Source organism: Tursiops truncatus, chromosome 19, assembly GCF_011762595.2.
Source record: "Tursiops truncatus isolate mTurTru1 chromosome 19, mTurTru1.mat.Y, whole genome shotgun sequence".
NCBI lineage: Eukaryota > Metazoa > Chordata > Mammalia > Artiodactyla > Delphinidae > Tursiops > Tursiops truncatus.
Window position 1 is genome coordinate 48,872,853 of NC_047052.1, and position 22,954 is coordinate 48,895,806.

General features: G+C 51.1%; 3 protein-coding genes across 7 annotated transcripts in view; 1 reads left to right on the forward strand and 2 right to left on the reverse strand.

Annotated features, from left to right (window-relative positions):
- Positions 1–220: 220 nt before the first annotated feature.
- POLR1G (RNA polymerase I subunit G) lies at positions 221–3,109 on the forward strand. Of its 2 annotated transcripts, XM_033844169.2 has the most exons (4): positions 223–417; positions 542–705; positions 1,092–1,233; positions 1,404–3,109. In XM_033844169.2, exons 2-4 carry the CDS (start codon positions 684–686, stop codon positions 2,818–2,820), a joined length of 1,581 nt encoding a protein of 526 aa, XP_033700060.1. In that variant the 5' UTR covers positions 223–417; positions 542–683; the 3' UTR covers positions 2,821–3,109. The 2 variants fall into 2 exon arrangements, with proteins under 2 accessions (XP_033700061.1, XP_033700060.1); XM_033844170.2 differs by lacking the exon at positions 1,092–1,233 and having other exon boundaries at positions 221–417.
- Positions 2,940–18,377, reverse strand: ERCC1 (ERCC excision repair 1, endonuclease non-catalytic subunit). 4 transcript variants are annotated; one of them, XM_033844180.2, is made up of 10 exons: positions 18,230–18,377; positions 17,626–17,738; positions 16,405–16,620; positions 12,882–12,985; positions 11,762–11,861; positions 10,697–10,773; positions 5,121–5,220; positions 3,670–3,741; positions 3,374–3,442; positions 2,940–3,052 (listed from the first exon to the last, which is right to left on the reverse strand). In XM_033844180.2, exons 1-10 carry the CDS (start codon positions 18,375–18,377, stop codon positions 2,999–3,001), a joined length of 1,053 nt encoding a protein of 350 aa, XP_033700071.1. In that variant the 3' UTR covers positions 2,940–2,998. The 4 variants fall into 4 exon arrangements, with proteins under 4 accessions (XP_033700071.1, XP_033700072.1, XP_073652131.1 ...); XM_033844181.1 differs by lacking the exon at positions 18,230–18,377 and adding an exon at positions 17,816–17,855; XM_073796030.1 differs by lacking the exon at positions 3,670–3,741.
- Positions 18,378–18,407: 30 nt separating this feature from the next.
- RTN2 (reticulon 2) overlaps positions 18,408–22,954 on the reverse strand; it is a 51,793-nt gene continuing 47,246 nt past the window's right edge. The window contains exon 12 of the mRNA XM_073796028.1: positions 18,408–18,543. The gene's annotated coding sequence lies outside the window, so the exon portion shown is untranslated. The remainder of the gene's footprint in view (positions 18,544–22,954) is intronic.

The following is a 22,954-nucleotide window of genomic DNA, read 5'->3' on the forward strand; positions in this document are numbered from 1 at the left end:
TGGGCCACAGCCCCGCCCCTTAGTCGCACCGCCCCACGCGTGTCCAGCTCGGGAGTCCAGAGGCTCCGCCCTGGGATCCACAGGCTCCTCCCCCTATATTTCCCGCTCCCCTGGAGCCCAGAGCCCCGCCCCCTGGCTGATAGTTAACGCCCTCGGGAGGAATTACCCCCATTCCTCCATTTTCCCACCTCTCTCACTCAAGTTCTGAATTTCTGAGGCATCTGGGCCTCCCTAGAAGGGACTGTAACACTGAAAGCACAGTCCTGCCGACCTAGACTCTTACCTGCCTCTCTAAGAATTTCAGTCCAATCGATCTTCCTGTCTCTTTAAGAGTAGGTCCTGTGAATGTGGCTGCCCCTTTAAGGCAACGTTGGAGCAAATCATGTCTGAGACTGTGGGGATACCCTCCGGGACCTGGTGAGGCTCTAACTCCCGCCAAACAGGCGAGTCGGCTGCTTTTGGGAGCAGACTTTGGGTAAAAGATGGCTTTCTCGGTAGTCTGCTGTGTACAAGTGGAAATTTCCCCCACTTGTGCTCACAGAGCGAGGGGGCTCCGAGCGACACCTCCCGCGCCCTGGTGCCACATGGACGCTCCCAGATGAGGCCCCACCCCTTTGGTTCCACGTGGTCGGCGGCGGGGCCTGAGTGGCTCTGGCTGCTAGGTCTGAGGCGTGGGTCCCGGGATGGCGGGGACCACGTCCGGCGGTGAGTTGCTTCATGGCGGGCCGACGGGGTGCAGAGAGTTGTCTGGCGGGAGGAGAAAAAGGGGTACCCTGGAGCGTTCGGACGGAAAAAGGGACATCCTCGGAGGCAGGATCAGCGGAGAGTGTATCCCCCGGGGGATGGCGGGCAGGGGGGGCGGGGAATTAGAATAGAGGGAAGATATTTTGGTGGGGGGCGGGAACAGCAGTGGAGAGAACAAGGGTTGGGTCGGCGGATATAGGTGCGCCTCTGGTGGACAGACGGGAGAGAGGAAAGTCGCGGTTAGAGGACTGGGACCCTCAGGAAGTTGGGACCAATGGACCAATAGGCGCCCTGAAGGATTGGACCAGCAATTAAGTGTCAGCAGACTCCCGTTTACCCTTCTGCAGGTGCTGCTCGGTTTTCTTGTCCCCCCAACTTTACTGCGACACCCCCAGCCTCAGAGCACACTCATTTCTCTTTGGAGGCGTTGACCGGCCCAGATACAGAACTGTGGCTTATCCAGGCCCCTGTAGACTTCGCCCCAGACTGGTGAGTGGTCCCATGCCACTTAGCAGGAATACTCCTCACCCCAGTGGCTGAACCTGGGGGGAATTTAGAGGGGCTTTCCTGGGGAACCCACAAATGCTGCTTCTCAGCTGCTGCCCCGTCTCACCAAAAGAATCTGACCAAGTTTCTGCCCTCCCCCTTTCTCCCTTCAGCCTCAACGGGCGACTCGTGCCTCTCTCTGGCTCCCGTATCTTGAAGGGCAAGTTGGCAGGCAAGCGGCACCGCTACCGGGTCCTCAGCAGCAGTGGCCCTCAGGCTGGAGGAGGAGCAACCCTGCTGGCCCCGTCAGCAGAGGCGGGAGGGGGACTCACCTCTGCCCCGGCGCTACAGGGCAGCCTGAGGATTTTTGAGGGTCCCCAGGAATCCCTAACAGGGACCCTGCTGCAGCCCATTCCAGCAAATCCCCCACCACAGATCCCCCCGGGCCTGAAGCCTCGGTTCTGTGCCTTCGGAGGCAGCCCACCAGTCACAGGGCCTGGGTCGGTCTTGGCGTTGAAGTCACCGGCTTCCGGGAAGAGGAAAAAGAAGAGGCATGTGCCAGAGCCCTCAGTTCCTCAGGAGGCAGTGAATGAGCCTAGGGCCCTGGAGGTGGACACAGCGTTGGGGTCCTCAGAGGTGGACGTGGGGAAGAAGAAAAAAAAGCAGCAGCTGAAAGACCTGGAGGTGACAGAGCCACTGGCAACAGAGCCTGCTGCTGAGATGTTGGAGCCTCTGGGAGCACTGTCCCCAGCCACCACCAAGAAGAGGAAAAAGAAGCCCAAAGAGGTAGAAATGGTCAAGCCAGAAATGGGGGTGCTGGAGTCAGAAGAAAAGACAGTGGAGCTGGAACTCATGGTTAAAAGTGAGCCTCTGGAAGAGACAGTCCTATCCCCCAGCAAGAAGAGGAAGAAGCAGACGGGGACAGAAGGGATGGAGCCGGTGGAGGGGATGATAGTTGAGCCTCAGCTGCAGATGAAGATGGAGCCACAGGAGGAAGCCATCCCACTGCCGTCCTCGAAGAAGAAGAAAAAAGAAAAGGGGTACAAAGTGATGAGGGAGCCAGGGACTGAGGTTATAGAGCCAGAGATGAAACCTCTGGAGCTGCCAGGGGAGATGATAGAGCCTGAGCTGCCACATGAAGTGGAGCCACAGGCTGAGGCAGTTCTGGCATCCCCCAGAAAGAGAAGGAAGAAAGAAAAACGACAGAATGCAATCATGGAGCCAGGGACGGAGGTGGTGGAGCCACAGGAAGAGGTGATGGAGCCCGCGCCTCAGGCAGCTCTAGCATCCACCAAGAAAAAGAAGAAAGAAAGAGGGCACAAAGCGACAGAGCCAGGGACTGAGATGACTAACCCACAAGGTGAGATGATGGAGCCTGAGCTGCCACATGAGGGGCAGTCTGAGGCCGGGGCCGATCCGGCATCTACCAAGAAGAAGAAAAAGCGGGGCCGGGAAAGCTGGGTGCCAGAGACAGCATCCCAGGAGGAGATGCCAGAGCCGCTGCTGAATCCCGAGTCTGGGGAGGTGGCTCCCACGGGACAGGAGGGGGAGAGGAAGAGGAAGAAGAAGCCGCAGCAGGATCCCGTGTAAGTCTCCGCCAGCGAAACTGATGACTGCAACTCAGACAAGCTGAAAGTGGCCACCTGGGCCATCAGAAGGCGAGAGCAGAGAAGACCCCCACTCCCACTGACCACACCAGCACACCAGCCTGAGCCTGGACCAGGAAAGTGCTTTATTGTTACACCAAGGGCCTCCTTGGCAGCAGAGGTCATCGGGGCACTTTCAAGAAGGGCTCGTGTAAGACATCAAACAACCTTCGAGCCTGGAGGGGAGGGAGAAAGAAAAGGAAGCGGTCATTAAATGAGCCATTTGTTTGATACATCAGAGTGGGCTTTTGGTTCTTTTCCTCCTAGCTTGGAGGGGACTCGGGGGGCTAGGAGAGAAGTAGCCTGATCTGGATTCTATCCCAGACTGGCTGTGTGAGGTTGGGCTGGTCCACACCCTCTCTGGGCCTCGGTTTTCCCCATCTGTAGGAGAGGCACTGTGGGCCTTCTGAAACCTCAGAACTTTGGGGTTTGAGGTCCCTTTTACTTGGGGCTCCCTCCTGCCCCCAACCCCTCAAGCCCATTCCCAGGGCTCTTACCTTCTGGGGCCCCAGGCCTGGGCACAAGGCCAGATCTTCCCGCGATGCAGCTATGAGCTGTTCCAGAGACTGAGGAAGGTAGGAGCGAACGATCAGGGGAGGTGAACACAAAACTCTCCCCTGCCCCAGCTGATGAGGGGTGTAAAATATTCCTGGAAGGAACTGATATCCTGCAGGAGGGCAGGGGAGGCAGGAAGGATGGGGGAGAGGACAGGGAGGTAGAAGGGACGCAGGGGGCTTCCTCAAAAAGCAAAGGGGGTAGAAATGCCAGTCGGCACAAGGGAATTGTTCGTTACCCCAAAAGTAGTCAGGAGGGTCTGACTGTCCGTTTTGTTGACTGACTTCACGGTGGTCAGACATTCAGTCACCTGGAAGGGAAGGAGGGGGCAGAGGTGGATTGGAAGAAAGGAGAACAAGACTGAGTCTGTGAGGGTGGCACTGGGTCGCTGCTGTATCCCCAGACTGCCCTGCATGCGGGAGGAGCTCAGTAAATGCTTTGGGGGCATGTTTTTTGATTATGTGTTCTGATGATTAAAAGGTCATCTCAGGGACTTCCCTGGTGGCACAGAGGTTAAGAATCCACCTGCCAAGGCAGGGGACATGGGTTCGAGCCCTGGTCCGGGAAGATCCCACATGCCACGGAGCAACTAAGCCCGTGCACCACAACTACTGAGCCTGTGCTCTAGAGCCTGCGAGCCACAGCTACTGAAGCGTGCTCACCTAGAGCCCATGCTCTGCAATAAGAGAAGCCACTGCAATGAGAAGCCTGTGCACCACAACGAAGAGTAGCCCCCGCTCGCCACAACTAGAGAAAGCCCGTGCGTAGCAACAAAAACCCAACACAGCCAAAACTAAATAATAATTAATTAAAAAAAAAAAAGGTCATCTCAGAGTGATCCCCAACTAGCTGAGAGGGTGTTGGTCATGTGATTCGAAGATAAACGCCATTTATCTTGAGTTGGTTCTGCCCTGGGCACAGACCATAGGCTCTGAAGTTGGACCCGAGTTCAAAACCAGGCCCCGCTGCTTACTCCCTGTGATACCCTGGGCAAGGGAACTGACCTCTCTGGACCTCCGTTTGCAGGCAAATGGGGGTCCTCATAGTACCCACCTCAGGGGTGGCTGTGGACATCCTCCATTACTCTATCATTGGAGCCCAGATTCAACAGTTCGTTCAGCAAATATTCCCTGAGCACTCACTGAGTGTTCAGTGGTGCTGGGGACACAGCAGGGATCGAGATAGCCCCAGCCCTGCCCTCCTGGGGCTCCCAGTCCAGTTCGGGAGACAAATCAGTTCCAGACATGGTGACCCAGATAGGGCTGGGACTGAGGGAGCCCAGCCGGGGGCCCTTGACCTGGCCTGGGTATCCGGGAGGACTTCCTGGAGAAGGAAGCATTAGAGCTGAGATGGGGAAAGATGGGATTAGGCATCTAATCAAGGCAGAGGGAACAGGCACAGAGAAGCGACAGAATGCGGGGGCAGACGGGGCTGCCGGGGTCAAATAGGCAAGGCCTTGGAGAGCATGGTGAGGGCACTGGGGAGCCACGGGAGGGTTTTGAGCAGGAAAAGGCAGGATCAGGTTTGTGCCTAGGAAGACCCCTCTCGCTGCTGTTTGGGCAGGAGAAAGGACTGGAAGCTGAGGGTGGGGTCAGGGAGGGAGAGGTATGACTCGAGATCAGAACTGCAGCTCATACCCCCAAGGAGGAGCTAGGGGGAGGCCCAGGCAGGGAGGTGAGGTGGCCTCACCCGGGAGACGAAGTCCTGCTCCAGCTTTTCCATCAGGAGGTCCGCCGGCTTCTGCTCGTAAGCCTTGTATGTCTCCAGGTACCGCCCGGCCTCCTCAGGGCTGGGGTGAGAGACATTCGGGTCAGGGGAAGGAGGGGTCATGTTTTAGATTAATTTCATTTGCTGACTCCAAGAATTCCAGACTCTAATGTACAGAGGAATGAATGTTCTCAACCTCCCCCAAGATGCCCCCTTGCTTGGTGCATCTTAACACATCTTTTCTGACTAAGGGCCAGAGGATGGGAGCCTGACCAGTTAGGTTCAGGCCCCACTTCCCACCTGAGTTACCCTGGGCCAATGGTTTTCATCTCTCTGGGCCTCGGTTTCCTCATCTGTAAAGTGGGGGACAATTGACAATTAAATGAGTCCACGCTAAGTGCCACGCCTGGCGCTTGGAAGTCTATTTAAGAAATGTTAGCTCTTCTGGGAGGGAGGTCGGTGCACAGAGTTTGGCCGGGTTCGAGAGAGAGAAAAACCAAAAGTACCATTTCTTTTCCCAACCACAGGAAGACAACCTCATGAAGCAGTCAGCTCCCACTACCAAGAAAAATGGAGCTTTGAAGGTCTTTCGTGTAGCACACCTTCAAAAGGAAAGAGCTCCGGACCCTGACTGCTGAATCTTTTACCACAACTAACCCAACTTCACAACCGCCATTCATTTTCCCATTAGGCACTGGGGTTTTTTTGACACGTAATTAACTGTTTCAAAGGTAGTTGAAACAACGAAATCATTAAAAGGGACTGTCTGTGTGTGGAATAAAGGAACAGGAAAAAGCTGGTCTTTTTTCTCTTTGGAACTCGAGGATATTGAGTTGAGTGGAAATAAATAAAGTATTTGTCTTAGCCTTCAGAGTCTAGCTAGTGAGCAATGTTTGTTGTTTAAACGTTGATTTATATTTTTGAAAGAAACACTCAGTTTTCTAATTCTGTGTTTTTTCCATGGGCTTTGTTGCTTTCCTCTCACTGTAGCGGGGATTATTATTGTTATTGTTATTAATCATTTGTTCAGGACACACAAGTTAGCGCACTGTATCCGCTTCCTTGCTTTCACTTTTGCTCCACAGTACAACCAGGACGTCCTTCCACATCCACAGACGGAGGTCAATCTCATTTACTTAATGGGTCCAAAACATTCCCTAGTTTGGACGTAAAGACATGGGAAATATACCCTGTGTGGGGTCCCAGCTGCATTCCAGGCACTGTCCAAAGCCCTTTATGTTCAGAAGCTCTCCTGAGAGATCCTATAAGGCAGTTATTTTCAATCCATTACGCGGAGGGGGAAACAGACCAGCATTGCCCAAGATCACACGGCGAGGAGGAGAGACAGCTCCTTCAGTGGGTCTGTCTCACCTGGCTGGGCTCTCTATACTCCACTGTGCTACTTCCCACAGCAAAAAGAGCAATTTTTATACTTGCTTTTGTTTTAATATACAATTAATACATAAATACATTTTTCCAAATAGTCAAACAGTGTAGAGGTAACACACCCCCAGGGAGGGCACAGAATTACAAATACATTTACCCTTTGGCCTAAATACCCATTCCTGGGGTTCAGGGCAGTAGTGGGAGTGTTGCTGGTACCAGCAAAAGCTTGGAAATCCACCCAAGTGTCCACCATTAGGGGGCTACAGAGCTGGTCCATCTACACGGTAGAATATTATACAGCTGAAAATGAAAATACTATATAGCTGAAATAGCAAATGAATTACCAAGATATGAAAAGACATAGGAGGAACCTTAAAAGCCTATTGCTAGGACTTCCCTGGTGGCGCAGTGGTTAAGAATCCGCCTGCCAGGGCTTCCCTGGTGGCGCAGTGGTTGAGAGTCCGCCTGCCGACACAGGGGACGTGGGTTCATACCCCGGTCCAAGAAGATCCCACATGCCGCGGAGCGGCTGGGCCCGTGAGCCGTGGCCGCTGAGCCTGCACGTCCGGAGCCTGTGCTCTGCAACGGGAGAGGCCACAACAGTGAGAGGCCCGCGTACCGCAAAAAAAAAAAAAAGAATCCGCCTGCCAATGCAGGGGACATGGGTTCGAGCCCTGGTCCGGGAAGATCCCACATGCTGCGGAGCAACTGAGCCCATGTGCCAGACTACTGAGCCTGTGTGCCAAACTACTGACCCTGCGCTCTAGAGCCCGCGAGCCACAACTACTGAAGCCCGTGCTCCGCAACAAGAGAAGCCACTGCAATGAGAAGCCCACGCACCACAACAAAGAGTAGCCCCCGCTCACCGCAACTAGAGCAAGCCCGTGCGCAGCAACGAAGACCCAACGAAGCCAAAAAGGCACAGAGCTCCGAACCCTTGTAAATTCCTAAGTGATAAGAACGCCAGGAGCATCTTTTGTTCCTCTGAGGTGACTCTGGATGGCTCCTGGATGGGGGCTGGTAGCCAGAAAGTCCAAGCCAGGATTAGAAGCTTGGAATTTTCAGCCCCACCCCCGATCCTCCAGAGGGGAGAGGGGCTGGAAATGGAGTTAATAAGTGATCATGCCTACGTGAGAAGCCTCCATAAAATCCCAACACTAGTACTGGGGTTTGGGGAGCTTCCAGGCTGGCGAACACATCCACACCGGGAGAGTGACACACCCCAGCTCCACAGGGGCTCAGGCCCCTCCCAGACCTTGCCCTGTGTACCTCTTCATCCATGTCCTTTATCATATCCTTTAATGAACTGGTAAGCAGAAGTGTTTCCCTGAGTTCTGTGAGCTGCGCTAGCAAAATAATCAAACCTGAGGAAGGGGTCATTGGAGGTCCTGACCTATAGCCGGCTGGTCAGAGCACAGGGGATTACCTGGGCTTGCGACTGGCACCTGCGGTGTGTGTGTGATGGGGCAGCGCTGCGAGCCCTTAACCTGTGGGATCTGACGGTATCTCCAGGTAGACAGTGTCAGAACTGAGCTAAACTGTAGGACACGCAGCTGGCAGAGAACTGCTTGGTGTGGGGAAAATCCTCCACATGTTTGGTGGCCAGCAGTGAAGGGCTTTGTGTGAGGAGTAAAGGAGACGCACAGGATGAAGTACTGGGCTTTCCAAACACACGAGGAGAACTGTGGATTTTTCTATTTCAGCTACATACTGTATGATTCCAACTAGATGACATTCTAGAACAGGCAAAGCTACAGAGACAGTAAAAAGGTCAGAGGTTGCCAGGGGTTGGGGGAAGAAAGGGATGAAAAGGGCAAGCACAGAGGACCTTTCAGGGCAGTGAAATTATTCTGTAAAATAGTAACTGTGGACACATCACACCCATAGCATGTAAACACAAAGAGAGAACCCTAATGTAAACTGTGGACTTCAGTTAATAATAACGGTATCTCAATATTAGTTCATCAGTTGTAACAAATGTACCGCACTGATTAACACAAGATGTAAATAACTGCACAAACTGTGTGCAGGGGGAGAGGGGGTATGTGGGAACTCTCTGTACTTTCCAATCAATTTTTCTACAAACTTAAAATTTCTGTAAAAAAAAGTCTATTAGTTTTTTTATGTGGACACTATATTAGAATACTACACAGCTATAAAAAATAAAAAATAATGAGGCTGCTCTCTACACTGATATAAACATAGATATAGATATAGAAATGACACGACCACACAAGGCACAGAACAGTATATATACTAGGCTTACTTCTGTCTAAGAAAGAAAATTAACATGTTTTCACACGTGTTTGCGTTTTATAGAAACGTTGGAAGGAAATAAAGAAACCAACAATAATGGTGACCTGTAAGGGTGAGGGGAGTAGAGTGGGAGGGAAGGGGCAGGAGAGAGAGACTTTTAAGGGCATACACTACCATTTATATATATACTGTATACACATATACAGTATCTGAAAGCAATATAAAAACGGTATATATATATATATATATAATATATGTAGTTCAAAACTCAGAAGTGATTATATATCTTAATATATATACTTATGTGATATAGGTATATATTATATATACTTATAAAATATGTTATATAACTTATATAAATGTATTATACTTATATATTACTTATGTGTATACTCATATATACTTATATACACTTATAATATTTATATACTTACATTTTATAATACTTATACATACTTATATATACAGTATATATATAATCACCTCTGATTTTTTAACTACATGAATATGCTACCTATTCTTTAACAAAAGAAACTAACCATTTCACATTCAGAAGAAAAGAGAAGGGCAGAGGACAGAAGTCTCCCTCCCCTCGGGACCTCCCCTTGTGCCATTCCCAAGGTTCAACACTGTTCACAGCTTGGAGCCCCTGCAGTTTGTTCACATCTGTATCTGTTCATAAACACGGCTCACTTTCCTTCCTTTTATACATAAATTAAACTATCACGCTCTTTGGTCCTGCAGCTTACTGCACGGATGGTGCCAGGAAGGCCCACGCCACTGCGGATCTGCACACCCAGGGAGGGATGATCGAAGGGGAGACATTCCGAGTGGGGGAATTTCTGCGTTGAAGAGTGTGTCTACTTCCTGTTTTAATAGCCAGTGAAGTCTCCTGCCAACCAAACATGCAGGTGCCCCTTTCATATTATCCATCTGACATTTTCACCAAATTAATGGGTGAAAAATAACACCTCATTCTTTGAAAATTTACTTTTCCTGATAAGCTGTGTGGCTGATAGTTTTTTCATGTGTTCTTGGCAACCTGCGTTAGACGTTTAAAAACCGGGCTATTTTTTTCTTACTGAATTGTAAGAGGCTCTTTATATATACATATATATACACATATATACATATATTTGCATATATATGTGTATATATATACACACACACATATATATATGCAAATATATGTATATATACACGTAAATATGTAATAAATGTTTAAATACACTCCTATGAATATAAACATTTATATATATTTGAACTGTATAAATATAAAATTTATATATACATATATAAATTAGGGATCATAAGTCTTTGTTTTATATATATATAACAAGTATTTTCTCTTAGTTTGTCACTTGTCTTTTAACTTTGTTTACAGTATCTCTTACCATCTGGAAGTTTTAAATTTTTAATTTACTCAAATTGGGTAACCTTTTCCTTTATGGTGTCTAGGTTTTGGGTCTTGTTTTGGAAGACTTTCCCTACCACAGGATCATAATAAATATATATATATTTTATAAGATTTCTTTGAATACTTTTACTGTAGTTTTGCTTTTTGTGTCTATAATTATCAAGATGTTGTTCTGATTATGGTGTGAGGAAGGGATGTCTTCTTTTCCCTATTGGAGAGCCAATGAAAATAGTCTTTAGAAACCTAGACTTGAAATTAATTATTCAGCCAGATTTTATGTCTAACTCATAAGTGCCTAGTATGGTCCTGGGATTTGATGTACGTCAAAGATATTAAGACCCTACTTTACAGATAAAGAAACTGAAGCCCAGAGAGGCAGTGCCTGGACCAGACTCACACAGGGAGTTCGTGGGAGGAAGAAGGGCTGGGAAGATTTGGGGGCAGAAGGGGCAGTAACTCTCAGGATAGAGCCTGACCTGGGAGGGGGCCTCCATCTCACCTCCAGGCGAGGATCAGGGTGCAGTCGGCCAGGATGCACATCTTAGCCAGCTCCTTGAGGGCCTGCTGAGGGTCTTTCTGAGCAGAGAAGAAAATTAGAATGAGGGATCTGGAGAAAGCAAAGAATTGTAGTCTTGGAAGCAGAGCAGCTTAGGGTGCCAAGAGCCTATCACTCAACTGACACTCCCTAATCTCCAACCGGGTCCCCGCCTGTGCAGGACCCAGCAGTGACCGGGACAGCCCTGGCTGTGCCTTCCCGGGACTCACAGTGTGATGAGGGGGACAGACAGTCCCCAGTCAGTGATGACTCCAGAGTGGCCAGCACTGGGGTGGGAGAGCCAGAGGAGCATCTGTCCTACCTGGGGGATTAGGGAGAGCTTCCTAGAGGAGGGGATATCTGAGCTGGGACCTGAAGGAGGATGAGGAGTGAGGGCAACAGAGAGCAGAAAAGGGAATTCCAGGCATAGGGAACAGCGTGTGCAAAGGAAGGGAGGGGAAAGACTTGAGGGAAGTACAATTCACCACTATGGGATGGAGGCTGTGAAATGAAAGGGTGATCACGTGGAAGCTTAGAGATGAACCAGGAGAGCTGGGCAGGGATCGGGTGACACTGGGCCTCACGGGCCATGGAGAGCACTGGGGGATCACGGAGGGGTTGGGACATCAGATCTGTGTGCCAGAAGACCCCTCTGACTACTGCAGGGTTGAAGCTGGAGGCCACAAGACAAGAAAAGAGGCTGGGGCAGGGACCCAGGCAAGAGGGGAAAGGGCCTGGATCAGGGCCCGGCTGTGAGGATAGAATGAAACAGGTTCAAGAAGTATTGAAGTGGCAGAGGGCAGGGCCTGGTTGAAGGGGGAGTGGGGAAGGAGGAGACGGGTAATCTGACCCTCCACCTCCTGGCCAACACAGCTGTCCATCTCAGATGTGAGAAATTCCCCACTGGGGTTCCAACTTGCATTTCTCCTTAGAAGAGATTCAACAGTCTACCAGGCAACCGGGAGGCCCAAGGCTCCCCATTTCACAGATGGGGGCAGTGAGGCCAATGGAGGAGTGACCCCTGCTTACCACATCCACCTGGACGAGCAGGACCCGCAGGGCGAAGCTCTTCCCCAGGCTCTGCAGCCGCCCATGGATGTAGTCTGGGTGGAGGCTGTGGTAACGGAGACTGCGGGGCGGGAGAGGGAGGGTTGGTAGGTCTCCAGCTAAGAGACGCCAGAAGCCCTTCTCCCCTCTTGCTGGAAGGCAGAGGGCTTGGGGAGCACAGGCAGATCTGAGGCTCAGAGAGGTTAAGTGACTTGCCCAAGGTCACCCTTCAAGAAAGGGGCATGAGGGGACTGGCAGTGAGGGATGCCTGGCTCTGACTCCCTGGAAGGGTGGACCCCCGGATTCTTCACCTAGGAAGAGAAGGACTTTAGGTTTCAGGTGGAGACCAGGAAACCCTAGGGAGTGTATACCGGGGTCAGGAGGTGGTGCTGCACAGCTGGTCTTGGGAAGCAGGGCCCATCCCCGGGACTGCCTGCTTTGACCACAGAGGGCGCTGGCACGGACGGGGTGGGGTGGCTTTGCCACCCAGGAACAAAGGGACATCTCTGCTATAGCAGCTCTCATACACTGCAGGGAGGACAGGAACTTAGAAGTTTCACTTCCCCTGTCTGGAGAGGGGCCGCCAGGAGTGGAGGGAAACTTATTTAACTGTGGCGACGGTTACAGAAATCCTGGCTCCAGTCCTGGTGTCCAGGACATCAGTCCCCCTCCTCCCGCAGCCCCAGAGTCCAGGCGCCCGGCCCCTCCTCCCTCAGACCCAGGATCCAGACCCCTGGCCCCTCCTCCCTCAGATCCAGGATCCAGACCCCCGGGCCCCTCCTCCCTCAGGCCCAGGATCCAGACCCCCGGCCCCTCCCCCCTCAGACCCAGGATCCAGGCCCCCGGCCCCTCCCCCCTCAGACCCAGGATCCAGGCCCCCGGCCCCTCCCCCCTCAGACCCAGGATCCAGGCCCCCGGCCCCTCCTCCCTCAGACCCAGCGTCCGGGGCCCAGCTCTTGCTTCCGACACCAAGATCTCTGCCTCCCACACAGGGTCACACCTAGGCCCGGGCCGTGCCCAGAGGTCTCCCACACAATGGCCGAGAACACCCAGAGCACAGCCCTCGCAGGCCATCTGAGGGTGGGTGGCCCCCAGAGCTCACCTGAGGAAGAGGGCACAGGTGCTCTGGCCCAGCACGTAATCGGGAAGCACATCGCCAAACTCCCAGGGCACGTTGCGCACAAACCTCAGCACGGGGTTGCCCCTCTGGGGGGAGGGAGAACGGAAGCCATTAGCAGAGTGACCCTGGGCCCACCGCCACCCCAGGGCCCCTCCCCCCACCTCCTGCTTTGCACCCGGGGCTTCTCCAGCTCTGCCCTCCTCCTCTCCCCAGACTCCTCCTCCTCCGCAGCCTGGAATGTCCTTGGTACTGGGGCTCTGACCTAGGCCCCTCCTCCCTGGCCCTAGGCCTTAACTAAAGGGTCCCTGGGTCTCTCTCCAGCTCAGCCCTGTCCCCAGCCCCAGCTCGTGTGTCCTTGGTCCACTGGACACCTGTCCCCAGGGATCTACCTCACTGCACTCGGCACTGGCCTCCACACCTGCTCCCCCTCCCAGCCCCAGCTCAGGGCCGGCCCCACCATCCAGAGACCCAGGCCTTGTCCTACACGCTTCCCTCTCCCCCTCATCCACCAGGTGGGACATCTACCTTCTAAGCATCCCCCATGAATTCCTCCCCCTCCACTGCCATGGCCTCCACCCCACCTCCTCCTGGTCTCCTGCCCCAGTGGTGTCCCCTCCTGGCCACCCTCCAAACAGGAGCCAGACGGCTCTTCCTAAAGCACAAAGCTGCCCCTCTCCAGCTCTAAGCCCTGCCATGGCTTCCCAGTGCCCTCAGGAGGAAGCTCCTCACCGTGGCCTGCGACCCTCCACAGGGTCAGAGCCCCGAAAGCCTGGTATCTGCCCAGCAGACTCCTCTCTCTAAACACCCCTCACAGACTTTCCTGGTGGCACGGTGGTTAAGAATCCGCCTACCAATACAGGGGACACGCGCTGGATCCCTGGTCCGGGAAGATCCCACAAGCCACGGTGCAACTAAGCCCGCGAGCCACAACTACTGAGCCCATGTGCCACAACTACTGAAGCCCACGCGCCTAGAGCCCGTGCTCTGCAACAAGAGATGTCACTGCAATGAGAAGCCCGCGCACCGTGACAAAGAGTAGCCCCCGCTCGCCGCAACTAGAGAAAGCCCACGCGCAGCAATGAAGACCCAACACGGCCAAAAGAAATAAATAAACCCCCGCCTCATGCTCTACCCTGTAGCCCAAGACCAAAATACTGTGAGCAGGTCAAGCTCTAATCTATTCAGGTATCTGAGTGCCTACTGTGTGTCTAAGTGCTGGGGATACAGCCGTGACCAAGAGGACATAGATCCCTGCCCTCGTGGGGGACACAGACATTAAACAAAAGCATCTCAGGGACGAACATGTAATTACCAAGTGAGGTGGAATTCAGCTCTAATAAGGGTGTGGTATCTGCTCTCGGGGTGGACTGTGGAGTGGTCAGAGCAGCTGGGGTGGGAAGGGTCTGCAGGGCTCCCAAGTCCCACAGGCTCTGGGCCATCTGAACCTGAGCCACTGGGAGCCATGGAAGGGCTTTGGGCAAGGTAGGGGCGGAATCCAATTTTTTTTTTTTTTTAAATTGAAGCACAGTTGATTTACAATGTCATGTTAATCTCTGCTGTACAGCAAAGTGATTCAGTTATACATATATATATACATTTTTAAATATTCTTTTCCATCATGGTTTATCATAGGATATTGTATATAATTTTCTGTGCTATACAGTAGGACCTTGTTGTTTATCCCAATTTTAATTTTTAAAGAAGTATTTTGTCCACTTCACACCCATTAGAATGACTGAAATCCAAAAGACAATGACAAGTGGTGACGATATGGTGAGAATGGAACCTTCATCCACTGCTGGTGGGAATGTAAAATGATGCAGCCTTTTAGAAGACAGTTGGGGGTACCTGAGAAAGTTACACATACAGTTACCATGCGACCCAGCAAATCCACTCCTAGATAAATACCCAAGAGAACTGGAAACATATGTTAACAGCAGTACACAAATGTTCACAGCAGCATTTTCATAATAATTGAGAGATATGAACAACCCGAACGCCCATCGATGGATGAATGGACAAACAAAGTGGCATGTCCATGCAATGGAATACTATTTAGCAACAAAAAGGAATGAAGTACTAATTCGTGCTACAACATGGGTGAACCTTGAGAGCATTATGCTAAGTGAAAACAACTAGTCATCATTTGCTAGACATTTGGGTTGTTTCCACTTTTTGGCTATTGTGAATAATGCTGTTGTGAACATGTGTGTACTAGATTTTGTGTGGACGTAAGACAGTGGTCCCTCAGTATCCACAGGGGATTGGTCCCAGGACCCCCTGGATATCAAAATCCACAGATGACGTAGTACAGTTGGCCCTCCGTGTCTGCGGGTTTTGTATCCATGGTTGCAGAAGGTTGACCGTATTTTCATTTCTCTTGCATATATACCTAGAGGTGGAACTGCACGGTCATAGGATAACTCTGTGTTTAAATGTCTGAGGAACTGCCAGGCGGTTTTCCAAAGTGACTGCACCATTTTACATCCCCACCAGCAGTGTATGAGGGCTCCAACTCCTCCAACACTCTCCCCACCCTTGTTATTGTCTATCCTTTTGATTCTAGGGTATGACGTGGTATCTCATTGTGGTTTTGGTTTGCGTTTCCCTGATGGCTAAAAATTTTGAGCATATTTCATGTTCTTGAGTCCCATTATTATCTCTGTACACTGCTGCTCTCTCCTTCCAGAATGCCAGCCCCGTCAATGGAGGAGACTTTATCTGCAATCTCCAGAGCTTAGAACTGCACCAGGTAACCTCTGAAGATATTTATGGATTGTAAGTGGGTGAACCCCCATTTTAAAGGCTCAGAGGGGTTAAGTCACCCAAGATGATGCCCAAGATGACACAGCTACTGTGTGGCAGAGTGGGATTCAAACTTGGGCCTGTGTTCAACTGTTTTTGAATAAATGGACAAACCTGGGAACAGGAAATGTAGCTTCAGGAACAACATCATGCCCCCAACTGTAAGAGTTGGGGTGCTATGGACTGAATGTCTGTGTCTCCCCAAAATTCATAGGTTGAAATACTACCCCCCCAATGTGATGATATTAGGAGGTGAAGGGAGGTGATTAGGTCATGAAGGTGCAGCCCTCATGAATGGGACTAGCACTCTTATAAAAGAGACCCCAGAGAGCTCCCTCACCCTTTCCTACGCTGTGAGGACACAGTGAGAAGATGGCTGTCTATGAACCAGGAAGCGGGTCCTCACTAGACACCGAATCTGCCAGCGCCTTGATCTTGGACTTCTCAGCCTCCAGAACTGTGAGAAATAAATGTTCGGTGTTCAGACCGCCAGTCTATGGTATTTTTGTTACAGAAGCCTGAACAGACTAAGACATGGGGCATACTCAACCCACACACGCTAGTTGAATGGATGAATGGTGCTGTTGACAGCATAATGGCTAGAACTCAGAACTCCTTCCTTGTCCACTAGAAAGCCCTCCCTATAACCACGTTTCCCACCAGAAACCCCAAAGCCCCACTTCTCCAGCCCCCTCCTCACCTGCCGGGGGCTCACAATGATGCTGTTGGATTTTGCTCCTGGTTTGGGGGCCTGGTTGGGGGTCTCTCCTGCCAGGGGTTCTGGCCCTATGGGGCGTGTGGCTCCAGGCCCTCCTGGAGGTCCTGAGATGGCGTACTCGGCGTAGGTCTGAGGAGCCGGCTGGGGGGAGGTCTCCACAGTGGGCAGGCTCCGTGTGGATTTGAATAAGGGCTTGGCCTGTGGGGAGAGGTGTGAGAGGGCATACAAAATCTGAAGCTAGCCACTTCTCCCCACCTCCTCGGCCTCTACCCTGGTCCCAACCACCATCTTCTCTCCCTTGGGCCACTGCAGTCACCTCCTCACCAGTTACCTGCCTCTGCCCTTACCTCCCACAGTCTGCTCCCCACACTGAGTCATATCATGTTCCTCTTCTGCTCAGAGCCCTTAGGTGGTTCCTACTCAGAGTAAAAGCCAAAGCTGTCACTTCAGTCCTCAAGCCTCGTAGAGATCTGCCCCTGCCCCCTTGCCTCAAGGACCTCACCTTCTACGCCTTCCCCTGGCTTTCTCTACCCCAGCCCCACTGGCCTTCCTGCTGCCCTAAAACTTATCAGATTCTCTCTGACCTCAGGGCCTTTGCACTGGCTGTTCCCTTCCCCCCTGATGTTGCATAGCTCGCTCACTCACTTCTTTCACATTTTGGCAAAGGCATCATCTCCTCCAAGAGGCCCTCCCTTGACTGTTCTATCTAAGGTAGCTCTTCTCCCCCATCACACCCTCTATCCTTAGCCTACTTTCTTTTTCTTCCTAGCACACAGGTGGCAGCCACTACTTATCACCAGGCAATTGTGTTCCTGTAGGATTGAAATCTCTGTGTTGCCAGATGCTTTATTTACCAAAAGATGTCAAAAGTGCAGATTTCTTTAAAATTGCCAAACCTTCCAATTCTCAACTATCAGCAATAAATTCACTCCTTGCAGAACCAGGGTTCTGGCCATGTAAAACGTATCTCAGGACTACTTCCTGGCTGCCAGTTTGCAGCCGCTGCCTTAGCCCTCCTGACCATGACATTTTACTTTTTACAGGAAACTGATACTTGCAGAAGGCAAAAAGACTGTCTTCTCAAAGTGACCCAGGCCCCAACATTTCCTAACCCACACTGTGGTCCCACAGGCCCCTTCCTGTCCCCCTTCCTCCCAACCACCCCCCAAGCCTCCCAGCAGTCCCCCCATCTCCTAGTCCTACCCCGGGAGGAGGGACCTCATCCTCGTCCACTGGAATGAGGAATTTCTTCCTTGTGGGTGGGCCAGCGGGCTTCTCCACTCTCTCTTCGTCCATCGCAAGGTCCTTCTGGGGGCCTGAAAATAAAGCCGTGGCGTCGGGCGCGAGCGAAGCATCGACAGTCCCCAGAAGGAACCCCCAGACACAGCCGTACCCCAAAAAAATTCCAGGGGCTCCATCGCGTCCAGGTCCAGACATCCAGGGCCCCAGGTTCTATAAGGCCCCGCCCCATCGAGCCTCCACCTGCGGCTCGCCCCGCCCCTTACCGGGACACACTTTCCTTTCGCCACACCCTTCAGGGTCCCACCTTTCTATTCTCCCCGCCTTCACTGTTCCCCTCCTTCCGTTTGCCAGGCCAGACCACTGTCCCCAACCCTCCGTCCACCCCGCCCCCAAGGCTCGCACCAGGATGCCTTTCCCTCGCTCAAACCTTCCCTCGCTCCACCTTCTCAAACTCTCAGACACTGTAACGATTGATTGGCTTCTGCATCTGCCAATCGCCACCGGCGGTCTCAACCCCACGCCCCTCTCAACACAGCCCCGCGGTCTCAGCGTCCCGAGAACTCACCTCCTCGCCTCCGGGCCGCGAAAGAAAGACAGGAGAGAGATCGAGGCGTCCCACCGCCGGCGCGGCCAGCGTAGCCCCAGGCTGGTCGCACTTCCGGCCTCTCTAGCCCTCCAGCCCGCTCCTGACGTTCCCCAAAGGCGTAGAGCATCGAGAGAGGCGGTTCCTCGCGCAGCTCTCTATGGTTCTGGAGGACTGCGGAGGTTTGGGTTTCGAGAGAGCTGTCCGCCTCTGGCCCTCAGCGTCTCCCGTTGCCGAGCAGTTTGATTTCAGTGCTCTTATTGAGCTCCTCTTGTGTGCCTGGGCTCTGGGCAGGGCTTAGTGGAGAAGGGATGGCGGGTAATCAAACTAGGTTCCTTCTCTCAGTACAGACTTGGGTTTGAATTCCAGCTCTGTCATTGACTTAGCCTCAGTTTCCCCATTCACTCATTCTCTTATTCCACATACATTGCCCCAGATAACGATAGCCCCGCTCCGCCCTTCTGGAGCTCACAACGCATTGGGAGAGACAAACCCTTTCCCAAACAGTGACGATCCAGAGTGGACAGGGCTGGCTAGGAGACCCCAGAGGGCCCGGGAGGGGGGTGGGGCAGGGAACACCTAATCCAGCCCGAGGGCAAGGATAGAGCTTCTTAGAGAAAGGGACATCTGAGCAGAGACCTGGTTGATGAGTAAATATTAGTCATTTCCTGAAAGGATAGTATCACACTGTTCTAACTTGCAACTCTCTGATTACTAAGGAGAGAACATCTTTCTGTGAGTTTATTGGTCTTTAATAGTTTGTTTTCTGTGGGTTGCTTGCGCATATCCTTTGACCATTTTTTCAATGGTTGTATGCCTTTTTTTATTACTGTTAATGTGTCAGAGTACTTTATGGATTCCAATTCTAATTGTTAGTCAGTTACACATATTCCAAATATTTCCTGCTAGTTTGCACTTTATATTTTAACTTTATTTATTTATTTTTCTCACACAGAAGTTCTTAGTGTTTATTCACACCTATTTATCAATCTATCCTGACTTTTGGTGTGTTTAAGAGGCTTGCCATACCCCAAGGTCATATAGTTTATCACTTCTTTTAATACTTTTCCTAGTTTTGATTTTGTTTCTTTCATCCATATGAGACTTATTTTTGAAAATGTACTAAGGTAGGAATTTATGGTAGATATAGCTAATTGTCCAGATACCATTTATTTTAAAAGCCAGTCCTGGGAATTCCCTGGATGTCCAGTGGTTAGAACTCAGTGTTTTCACTGCTGGGGCCGGGGTTCCATCCCTGATCAGGGAAATAAGACCCCTCAAGTCATGCAGCTGGGAAAAAAAAAAAAAGAAGCCAGTCCTTTCCCTGGTTTTGATATTCCACCTTTATCATGTGCCAAATTCCCATGTATACACAGGTCTATCTCTGACATTTCTATTATGTTTCATTGATCTCTGTATCTGTCCCTTGCCTCCATGCCAGTTTAATTATTTCATTTAGATATGTTTTGATATCACATGAGGCAAGTCCCCCACCTCTGTTCAGTTTCAAATCTGTCTTTACCATTCTTGTCCATTTTCTCTTCTAGATGGATTTTAGCAGCTGCTTTTCTAGTTCCCTGAAAAATCCTATTGCGATTGAGATTGGAATTGCACTGAATTGATGGATTAATTACAAGAAGATTGACATCTTTTTCATACCCATGAACATATTGTCTGTCTCTCCATTGATTTTGCCTTTTGTTAGGGACCTACTGTAAAAGATTTTTTTCTAATTAATTTTTATTTATATAATTGGTTCATGGTATTAGTTTCCTAGGGCTGCTGTAAAGAAGTACCAAAAATTGAGTGGCTTAAACCACAGAAAGTTATTCTCACAGTTCTGGAGGCTAGAAGTCCAAATTCAAGGTATTGACAGAGCAATGCGCCCTCTGAACGCACTAGGGAAGGATCTGTTCCAGCCCCCTCTCTTAGCTTCTGGTAGCCTCAGGCATTCCATGGCTTGTGGATGGCCATCTTCTCCCTGTGTGTCTTCACACTGTCTTTCCTCTGTGCATGTCCGTCTCTGTGTCCAAATTTCCCCATTTTACAAGGACGCCAGTCATATTGGATTAGGGACCACCATAATGACCTCATTTTAACTTGTCTCTGTAAAGACCTTATTTCAAAATAAAGTCACATTCTGAAGTAATGGGGGTTAGGACTCAACATATCTTTTGGGGGGACACGAGTCAACCCTTAACAATTTTCTGTTACTTCTTATAAACTTCTTCCTTCTGAATTCATTTTTACTTCTTGCTAGAGTACATTCTCTTCAACTTTTTCAGAGAACATTCTGGATAGAACATTTCTGAGTCTTGCTCATCTGAAAATGTCTTTATTTGACCCTCACAAATGGAATCTCAAATTCTGGGTTCCTAGTTATCTTTCTTGCAAAGTTAGAAGACACTGGTGCTCCATTTGGGTCACTAATGGGAAGTCTACCATCTCCCTGATTCTCCTTCCTTCATAAGCAGTCTCATCGCTGGGTGTAATTTTTCCCCAGGATCACTTACTAGCAGTGTGACCTGGTACCAGCAACTCAGTTTCTCTGTGTGCGTCAGTTTGCTCATCTCTAAAATGGGGATAACAACAGCATCACTATTAGGAAGATGAAATGAGTTACGTGTCAAGTCCCTACATCTTTACTTGGCATGCAGTAGGTGAAATATTCAGGTTTGTCATAAAAATAAAATAGTCCTTGACTAAGTCCTGGGCAAGCAGAGGCTGAAGCCGTTGTGGCCACCGCTGTAGCACAGTGCCCAGAAACAAGAAGGGGCTACGGAACCATATGTTGCATGAATGAACAAAGAACAGAAGCAGAATCCGGCAGCAAGCGACTTCAGCACTGGGAGCCTCAGTTTTCCCATCTGTAACTGCTGAGCTTGTGAGAATTCCATAAGACCATGGAGCCCCGTCTTGAAATCCATGGTTCACTCATTCCTTGAATAACTACATATTGAGCACCTACGGTGTGGCAGGCACTGGGGACACAGCTGGCAGCAAATTGGACCAGGTCCCTGCCCTGTGGTGCTGATAGTCTCATGGGAGGCAGACCATAAGAAAGAAACCCACAAATAAGAGTTCCAGACAGTCATACACGCTCTGGAGACGATAAAAAGCAGTGACGTGAAGTAGATTATGGGGGAGGGGGCCACACGGTCACAGAAAGAGGGGCTCTATAAATAAAAAATACATATATTACCATCAACAATATACCCATCAAAGCAGATAGATAGCTTACTATGAGCTAAATCCTCACAGTAACCCTCCCCTTAGGTATCAATAGTTCATTTGACAGATGAAGGAACTGAGGCCCCAGTGACATAGAGAAGGACTATGAAAATGTGTCTCTGAATCCAAGGGCAGAGAGAGCTTCTAGAAGGAAGCCAGTCTGGGTGGGACTCAGTTTCTCCCGTTGGGGAATGGGAATTACCAAATAAACCTGCAAAGCGTGCCTTTTCCGCCAGGGGGCGATGGCGCCCCACAAGAGGATTTGGGGTGTAGAGGCGCCGGGGACCGCTGCGCCAGAACCCACCCCGGGGCAAGACCCGTGAGAAGGCGGCGGGCTGCCCTTTCGTTTCTCCCGACTCGTTTCACTACCGCAGAAATGCGGCAAAGGGCCCGCTGAGCGCGGTTCAGGTAACTCTGAGTCTATTTACGTTAGTTAAGGGGGAGAAAAGTTGTCCTCGGTTCTGTAATATATTATATTTCCAAGTTTGATTCCTACACTCTTCCCAAATTTAACTTTCAGATTCCGGATTCGCATCTTTCCGGCTCCCAGAGTTGCGAGTTCGAGTCTAACAGCTGTCCGTACTCTTATTTCCCCGTCCTTCTTCCAAACGCTCCAAGTTCAAATTCCAGTCCCAACCGAAGCTCCCGGGCGACTCCTCGAGTTCAGACCTTGCTCCACTCCCAAACCTTCCCCTAATCCCAACTTCGAGTTTCCTCTGCGCCTCCGAAGGATTGGGGTGGGGATGGAGAATATGGGCACACTTCGCCCCTAATTCCACCCGAGTGACTCTGGGCGGGGGCCATATTGCCGCCGGACCGAAGGCTCTGTTAGCGGGGGCGCGGCCGAGGGGCGCAGTGACCCGGCCGACGTCCGCACCCGCCTCTAAACTTAGCCGCGGTGACGCGCGGCCCGGAGATCGCGGCGGGTCCAGGGGACGCAGGGGCGCCCGAGCGGAGGGGGAACGGCTCTGCTCCGCGAGCCTCTATTTATAGTGCCTGGAGCCCGAAATAGCGCGAAGCCTAGCGGCCGGGATGACGCGGGAGCCGCAGGGGGCTGACTCACCCGGCCCCAAGCAGCGGCCCCCGGATGGGGGACAGTGGAGGCGCTGGACCCGACCCCGCCCCATCCCGGGCACCTCTTATGCTGGGACGTCCCAAGTTTCCACGGGGCACTGTGGATGGATATGCAGCAAAAGGAGAGACTGAGGTTAGATCAGAGGTGGGACGTCCCTAAAAAGAGCCCAGAATTGAGGAACTAACTTTACACAAGAAGAGGGCTTGGGGGACTTCCCTGGTGGTCCAGTGGCTAAGACTCTGCGCTCCCAATGCAGGGGTCCCGGGTTTGATCCCTGGTCAGGGAACTAGATCCCACATGCCGCAACTAAGAGTTCTCATGCTGCAAAGAAGATTCCAGCGTGTCGCAACTAAGACCCGGTGCAGCCAAATAAACAAATATTAAAAAGATGAATCAGATAT

Coding starts and splice junctions, on each gene's coding strand:
- POLR1G (XM_033844169.2), top strand. CDS start 684: ATGGCGGGGACCACGTCCGGCG. Junction 706..1,091: donor GGCGGGGACCACGTCCGGCG/GTGAGTTGCTTC, acceptor ACCCTTCTGCAG/GTGCTGCTCGGTTTTCTTGT. Junction 1,234..1,403: donor GTAGACTTCGCCCCAGACTG/GTGAGTGGTCCC, acceptor TTCTCCCTTCAG/CCTCAACGGGCGACTCGTGC.
- ERCC1 (XM_033844180.2), bottom strand. CDS start 18,377: ATGCTCTACGCCTTTGGGGAACGTCAGGAGCGGGCTGGAGGGCTAGAG. Junction 12,986..16,404: donor TCATTGTGAGCCCCCGGCAG/GTGAGGAGGGGG, acceptor CCCTCCCCCCAG/AGGGGCAACCCCGTGCTGAG. Junction 3,443..3,669: donor CCCTCCTGACTACTTTTGGG/GTAACGAACAAT, acceptor TACCTTCCTCAG/TCTCTGGAACAGCTCATAGC.